The 8,286-nt window shown below is 33.6% G+C and overlaps 1 protein-coding gene across 2 annotated transcripts in view; it reads right to left on the reverse strand.

The window, feature by feature from the left end:
- Nucleotides 1–1,133: 1,133 nt before the first annotated feature.
- Nucleotides 1,134–8,286, reverse strand: part of LOAG_05652 — an 11,336-nt gene continuing 4,183 nt past the window's right edge. The window contains exons 1-10 of one of the 2 annotated variants that reach the window (XM_003141189.2): nt 5,398–5,650; nt 5,195–5,297; nt 4,690–4,889; nt 4,359–4,577; nt 4,032–4,223; nt 3,774–3,886; nt 2,632–2,784; nt 2,276–2,404; nt 1,951–2,110; nt 1,134–1,654 (exon numbers count right to left, since the gene is read on the reverse strand). In XM_003141189.2, coding sequence (XP_003141237.1) covers nt 1,547–1,654; nt 1,951–2,110; nt 2,276–2,404; nt 2,632–2,784; nt 3,774–3,886; nt 4,032–4,223; nt 4,359–4,577; nt 4,690–4,889; nt 5,195–5,297; nt 5,398–5,517 — 1,497 coding nt within the window. In that variant the 5' untranslated portion in view covers nt 5,518–5,650 and the 3' untranslated portion in view covers nt 1,134–1,546. Of the gene's footprint in view, nt 1,655–1,950; nt 2,111–2,275; nt 2,405–2,631; nt 2,785–3,773; nt 3,887–4,031; nt 4,224–4,358; nt 4,578–4,689; nt 4,890–5,194; nt 5,298–5,397; nt 5,651–8,286 lie in introns of those variants that run through there. The other variant, XM_020446928.1, reaches the window with a different exon arrangement.

The following is an 8,286-nucleotide window of genomic DNA, read 5'->3' on the forward strand; positions in this document are numbered from 1 at the left end:
TGCTTCACATAAACAGAAGGACTTTCCTTACTCATCAACAGAGAAAACGTTTTCTGATATTCAAAGTTCATGATGAGCAATGAGAAATAGCTGGGTTGGTGGACCTTCCGGTAAAACTGAAGAAACGCCGACAATCTCTCATATTTGTTAACATATAAAACTACTTAGACGATGAGATTATTGACGAGAATAGAGCTAGATGAAAGTATAGAAATCTCTCAAGACAAGACACCACCACGATATCACAACACTCGTCAAACATCACTACATTCCCTTCGGACCAATACAAGAGTATGTGGCTTCATCATATGGTGGTGCTTCATAATTCGAGAGTCACTTCCCTTTTTAATCCAGGAACTGCCAAAGATATTGCAATAAGTGACCGTAAACCCAGGAAAAAAAAATCCAAGAGATGAGACCTTCATTAGCAGTTATAAGACGTTTAACTTTCCCGACTGATATACCAACCATTCATTTCATTCCTTCTTGAAATGCTGTAAATTGAACTTCCATTCGGTAATAACAAAACTTTAACATATAAAACTAGTACTCGTCCATGGTTGCTGGAGACAGCAGGTAGAAAACACTGAATATTCTTTATGCGTTTAATGACACACGGGGAAATAAAACCTATGACAAATTCCGCATGGAAAAAAAAAACTAAACAGCCTAAATTGAAAAATGTAAAAAAAGATGGAAACGACACACTAACTGCGGGAGGAGAAAAATTCAGTTTATATTATTAATTATTTCAGGAAAGACGAAAATATTATTCGTAATGACATAAAAGTTAATTATTTCAGAAAACGAAAATATGACGTAATGACATAAAAAATACTGGAGAAGCAGAAGCAGATGTATATGTGGAATGAAAGTTTTGGATACTTTGAAACAGAACTCTAGCATACAAATAAAACTTGATTAAATGTTGAATGTGGTAAGTGACTGATAAGCAGTACTGACACATAGACAAATGATTCCGCTCTGTTTGGGAAAACTTGAAAAGATGAATTTTGTGACATAAGTGGAAATCGAAAAAAAAGTGAATATTACTTCACTTTTCAAAAAGTTTTTCAAATGTCTTAAAATGTTTCTTTTTCTTTTAAAAAGAAAGATGAACATTTAAAAAACCCTTTCAAAATATCCTAAAACTTTTACAATAGCCATATGTCGGTGCTATAGTTATTATGGATGACGTCAAGATTATGGATGCATCGTTTTTTTAGAATTAAAACTATTGCCAATAAGGTGATTTTCTGGAAAGAGAAAATTACAGTTTCAATGTTACAAGTTGCAACACATAGAGTTGAAACCATCGCTAATAAAAAGAGTACCATTGTTTGATAGTTGATCGTCGCTGCTGTTATTAATTTTGCCGTGGTTGCAAATACGGGCCAAAAATACATGCATAAACAAGAGACACGAATGAATGAGTGCTAAGTTAACCGTAAATTCAACAAATATGTAGAGAAACAAAAAAGACGAAACAAATTCTTCTTTAATACCCATAATTTGCAAAAATTATGGCAAAACATGCAGCACAAATTCAATTAACAGATGTTTGAGAACAACTTTTATTTTTAATTCGCGTTGCAACTGCTGCCACTAGCGCTGCTCCACGACCGCTTCCATCTTCTGAGAGCATCAACTGATACTGCAAAAAAACTATAATTTATACAGACGAACCGAAATATAGCATGTATTGAGACGCAAATCTCATTTAGCGGCAAAAGCCAAAATTTCCCAGTCTTCAAACAGAAACTGGTTAAAACCTTAAATTTACTCTTCATGTCTTCCCTTAAAGTTTTTACTACTTAAAGTTAAAATGTGACATAAATAGGCGTTGCAAATTTGACATAGAAACCATTTCGTCATTAACAACCAATCATGTCCAAGTCTAAGTAATATGTTATTCGGTTATCTCAACAGAAAACATAAAAATAAGGTCACCTTCAATTTCTTATCGATCAGCTGCTCTATTTTCTCATCAAGCAAGCGCGGGAAGGTAGGATGAAATCGATAAACGGAACCGTCAACACCAACTGTCACGTATGGTTTTTGCATTCGATTCAGCAATGTTGCTATGCCAGCAGCACATAAGTATGCAGCTCTGAAACAGTTTTTAATGAAAAAATCCAAGAAAAAAGTTACTAAATAGATTATAAGGATTTAAAAAAAAACCAATCTAGACTGATTTATACTCTTTTCAAGTATAACTTGAGTGTACGTAAAATATATTTCTGATGTAACTAAGATAAGAATAGAAGCACTTTACCGTGTACTAACAAGAGAGCATACGTATGCAACATTAATGCAGTCAGCGACTGATACTTGTTCGGTTCCAATTTCTTCCAAAATCTGCATTGTTTTTGCGAAATTTCGCTCTTCATCTTCCAAAATTTCTCTAAAACAGAGTTTCCATGCAATATAATATAAACACTGAATAGTACAACAGTTTTTTTTTCAAAATACGCATTATATACGAGACTCACACAAAAAATGAGGTATAAACTTGGACTTCTAAATTTATATTTTTGAGGCAAGAAGATAGTCTATCCTGAACACACTTTTTTTTAGAGTTTATACATTTGAAATCTCCTAATTTTCAGATGTCAACTGACACAGACATACTTTTCAACCTCGGAGACATATTTAGTCGGGAATGAATGTGGTTTTGAAATGGCCTCGTAATCACCATTGAAAAGAAGATTTCGGCGTGCCAGGTGAGCTAGAATGACACGAACAATTTCGCCCATGTACATACCCGAGATCATTTTTTCGAATCTGTAAATCTCAATTATTAATCAATGAAACTTCCATTTTTTCGTACCATTAACTTAACCGTTACTTGCAGAACAGGTCACAACGTATCAAGGCCTGCCTGCTTTCGATGTAAAAAATATGCTGAAAATGTTCAAAGAAAAGTTTTCTCAGTATGAAATTCCAATCCACACGGAAAATTTTCGTTGAAAAGGCAAGAAATTACAACTCTTTCCAGCAACTTTTTTTGAATTTGAATTATTTTTTGAAAATTTATTAGTGCTGTGACCAAGATTCTGCAGTTCCTTACCGGCCTTTATCATTCACTGCTTTTTTGGCAACTCACAGAGTACCGAAAAGAAGAAGTAATCAAGCAGTGTGTGTTTGTGTGTGTGTGTGCGTTTAAAGCAACTCGCAGCCAGAAAAATTTTGCAGCGGCGTCAATTGATAGTAGTGCTTTTGCCCGTAGAATCACACAAATACAGGCTTCCAAAACACCGCCGCTGCAGTGAGCCCGCCTAACTGCGAGTCCACTAAGCACAAGCTCCTGTAATGCATGCCGAACATTTTAGAATTGAAAACCCTATCTGAAAAAGACAGCCTTTTGCTATGCATTACTCGACAGGACCAATAGAATGCATCATTTCTTCGGTGGGAAACAGTTCACAAATAAGATAGGATATTGTTTCAATGAGTTGTCAGGAAATTTGAAGCACTCTGTAAGCTTAACCAAATGCGACATTATTTCTCGCAGAGAGAGACAGGTGGTCCACAGATGAGCTAAGGAATTGCTTCAACAAACGTAGGCAACACGAGGTATTGCAATTCCAAGTGACAGTACCTGTCAGAGTGACAATCCACAAATGATTCTGTAATATGGTCGGACGGTACCATCAAGTCTCATTGAAAACAAAACCACCAAACCCACCGATAAGAATTATTTTCCAAAGCTTACATGCATATAACCTGCCTATTGTTCGAAACAAAGAACAGGAAAAGTAAGCAAGTCTTACAATTGTTTGCCAGGATTGATCGATTTCTCGTCCACTTCTCGATCGAAACTAGTGCGCAGGAATTCCAGCACACCATCATCTCCAAATGCTCCCCATTCCGTATTGATGATCATCTAAAATTAAGCAACCATAACGATTTTATTCGTTCAAATGACTTTTTAAAATGGGCTTCTTCACGCGACCTTCATATGGTTTGCATTTTTCTCATGCGTAATAATTCGAGTTAGATAATGTAATTAAATAATATAATTAAAATACCTCATCTGGCATTCCATCATCTTTTAAAAGCAAATGCTTGATTTTATCGCAATTTTTAATTTTTTCCATATAGCACGCATTGGTACCTGTACCAACGATAACACCAATTTGACATGTATTCTCTTTGAATGCGCAAGCCATCAACGTACCAACAGTATCGTTTAGAACAGCTACCACATCGATATCAATATCCTGAAAAGCCAAGATCGAATATACATCCTTCTAGTTTTTGGAACAGATAAGGAATAAGGAAGAGAAAAAAAATGAAACTTTTATCTTCCATGACTGCGAAAAATTCATGATAATTCACAGACAAGGAAACTGAACCTTGCGACGTTGGCATGCTTCACGTAGCAGTGTAACGACATCCTTATTCTCAACGTCACTTGCATTAAAACCTTTGGTCCAATTGATAAGTTTCGCACATGTCAGATCCTCCTGTCGACACGGAAATGAAAACGTGAAACCAAGAGGAAGCTTTCCAGCTTGTTTAACATTTTTTTCTTCCATGAAACGAGCCATGCACTCAGCGATATGATCGAATAGCTGTAAAACCGTCACTTAGCATCAGCTAAACAAAGCGAGGGATATGGGAATAATCTATGATAAAAATATTTCGGAAATTTACAGATTGAGTTAAACTATATTATTTACATACCCCTTCGCCAGTGCCACGCATTATATTTTCTGGTACACGGAAGATCGTTCCAGTCATTTCGGCATCTCGTTTATTCAATTTAATCAACAACACACGGAAGTTGGTGCCGCCAAGATCAAGCGCGAGAAAAGCTCCAATTTCAGTACCGTCAGGCACTGCGCGTACAAAGGAAGGCAACATTTTCACTGCTGCCTGTGATGCTGAAAATTAACAAGACAGCGATAAATATAAAATAATAATATAAATCTAAAATACCTTTCACGCTGTAATTACATCGACCCAACAACACCTTTGCATCACGTGTCATATAACGTGTAAAATCATAGTGCATTTTGACCTAAAAAATTTGCTAAATAAAAACCGACTTTGGCAACCAAAACTGACTTCATACTCAGTAAAGGCCGATCATGATTTTAAAGAGTTTTATAGACTGACCTCTTCCTCTGCCATCTATCTTCATGCCCAACAAATTTTAAGCGCAAAAATTAGAGGGAAAAATAGAAACCAGTTTTGTGATGCAGGCCTTTTTCCATTGATTTAAGCAATTCACTCATCACTTGCTTCAAATTGTCATCATTGAGCATCAAAGGACGACAGATTTCATCGATCTGAAAATACTTTTCGTAAATATGACAATATTTCGATCGGGAAATTTATAAAAATATCTATACAAAGCTGAATTTCGATGAAGTTGAGCCAAAAACGTACTTGACGTCGATTCTCCAAATCACGGTCATTTATGGGAAGTCTCCCATCACCATTTTCAAAAATACCATATCCTTTAGTTGCAAATCGATTGGCAAATGAACTAGCTAGCTCCAATAGCATGCTTGTTTTGTTCAGTGACTTTTAGGTGACAAAAAACAAAGAACAAATAAATATAAATAAAATTAATAAGCAGCAAATAATCCTAATTTGCAAGCAAGAATAAGTCTTAGGAAGTTGATGTTTCTGTCTGAAATGAAAAATATAACTAAGGAATAAACATGTGGTACACTTCTCGAGATAGTTCACTTTGCATGCACTGAAACTAATTTCAAAGAAGTAACCGTAAAAATTAAATTTGGTAAAATGAAAGACAAGAACAGCATTCATTCAACAATAACTAAAAAAAGTAAACATAAAAGATGAGGATCTAAACTTCCGCTTAGGGCCAATGGTCAAGTCAATGAATCATTAAATAAGGGAACGGAAGAATAGTATTATGATGGATCACAACATGAAGAAAATTTTGAAACAAAAAAAAAAAAAAATGATCAAAAAGATACCAGTGAGTAAGGGAGTTCCAACTAGATTACTCACCTTATATTGTCATTAGGAGAAAGCTATGTATGATGAAATCAAAAAAAAAGCGATAAAAATTAGTTCAACAGTTAAAAGTGTCATCATGTTTACTAAGTATGAATTTGTAGAAGTGCAGCAAAAGTATAAATTTACTGATGAATAACATAGAAAGGTAATGATAACGATAATGATAAGGATTATCTACGATGAAGATTGGTTCAGAAATGAACAAAAAAAGAGAGAGAAAATGAAGATATATTGATAAGCGTTGATTATTTGTATAAATTGACATATAATTTAAGCGCTGATATCATATCATTTCTTTTTGTTAGTTGGCTTTACAAATAAGTTTTATATTAAAAAAGGAAAAAGTACAATAGATTTGATATCTTATCAAACAAACTTTCCGATATGAAATAATAAAAGCGATTTTTTTGTGCACAGTTATATTATTACTGAAAATGTTTGTCATTTGTCAACATTCATCAAGATCAAAAGCATGCGACAAATATCTGTGATCAAATAAAATGACATACGGACATTCCTTAACAAATTATTTAAATAAATTTATAAATATTCGAATCAATTAAAATAAAAATAAAAAAATATTGAGCTAAAAAGGAATTTGTCTAAAGCATAATAATTAATTAAGTAGTTAAAGTGATGAAGTAAAAAGACTCCTGTCCTCTGATGTTTCACTAAGCCATATGATTGAGGGAAATCCATTAAAACTTATTTTATGTAAATTTCATATTTTATTTTATTTTATATATTTTCTTTGTCATACTTTATTCCATTTTATATACTTCTTTCCTATTTTTATTTAGATACCAGGTAAGAATGACGTGAACACACGTGATGTATGCCTTCGCCTACAATAATAGTTCCTAACATTTTCTTGACCAAACACCATAAGATTCACAAATAATAAATTCTGTTAATTTGAAAACGAACTTGAATCAAAACATTGAACGTATTCGACTGATAAGAACAGTTCCGCCTATTTTTAACTCATCATGTCGCCGTCTTTGTGGATCATAAATTGGGAACCACTGGCCCTAGAATAACGTTTGCATAATGTCGTCTCACTGCGCTCACAATCAGTCCTTTTTTTTGTTTTTTTCTGAGATCGAATAGAAGAGCATAGGCTTAAAAAAGAGGAAATGTTTACTTTATTTATTTATTTCATTTTTTTCAACGAACTATTCGTTTGCTAACGGTGACATGTCTTTGTGAATGTCGGCAACTTTATAACTTATCCTGAATTTTAGCTCAATTATAATGACATTTAGCATTCTGTTTGGAAATTATTCATGGTATTGAATTTAGAAAGAGAGAGAGAGAGAGAAAAAAAACCCCCCATTTAAATTGGTCAATTATGTTATGGCACAAAACAAAGCTCGCTTTTCCTTTCCATCCTTTCAAAGTAATTGTGACAAAAAAAAAAAAGAAAACAGAACGAACTTTATCCGTCCAAATTACAAAACTTTACATAAGGGAAGGAAAAAAGAAAATTCATGTAACGGAATTCCTGAAATTCTGAAATGAGAGAAGTTTTGGTAAATCCCGAAATTGAGATATTGTTAATGTTAAGCATTAGGAATGTAGTAAATTGCTATGCTTTCCAGATGTTGTATTTCAATCGAAATGCAGTAACTTTCTGGTTTGAAATGAATCTATTTTGAAAATCAAATATACTAGAAAGGAAAGAGAACTACGAAATTGTTTTTCGAAATGAACTGAAATCTATTCAGGTAAGTATGTAGACCAGACCCAAATGAATGGCATGTATTAAACACTTCTTTAACGAACAATCATAACGAGAAAATTGTCGCTCCTCTGAAATTAATGAGAACGAATGTCGTTGTATTTGTCCTTTCATTCGTTTAAATGAATTTTGAAACGAGAAATATTGGATAAATTTATGATGGCGAAATATTGGATGAAATGTATCATTAATGCTGACGTAATTTACGTAAATGATTACGTTGATAGTATGCACTATATGATAGAGAAATAAAGTAATGGATGAATTGGGAAGGGAATAAATTAAATGTCAGAAAAAGATGAGTGAAAAAGTAAAAGAGATAAATGCAAAGAAAAAAAAAGTATAAATAAATGAATGAAAAATGATGTTTAAAAAATTGAAAAGTAAATAAAATTTATGAAGAGAAACAACTGGCAGATGGTTTAACTTTTCTTTTTTTAAACTGAAAAGTGAAGTGTATATGTATGTGTGTGTGTGTGTGTATGTATGTGTATGCGTGTGTGTGTGTGTGTGTGTGTGTGTGTGTGTGTGTGTGTGTGTGTGTA

This window comes from Loa loa (genome assembly GCF_000183805.2).
Source record: "Loa loa unplaced genomic scaffold supercont3.14, whole genome shotgun sequence".
In the NCBI taxonomy this organism is placed as follows: Eukaryota; Metazoa; Nematoda; class Chromadorea; order Rhabditida; family Onchocercidae; genus Loa; species Loa loa.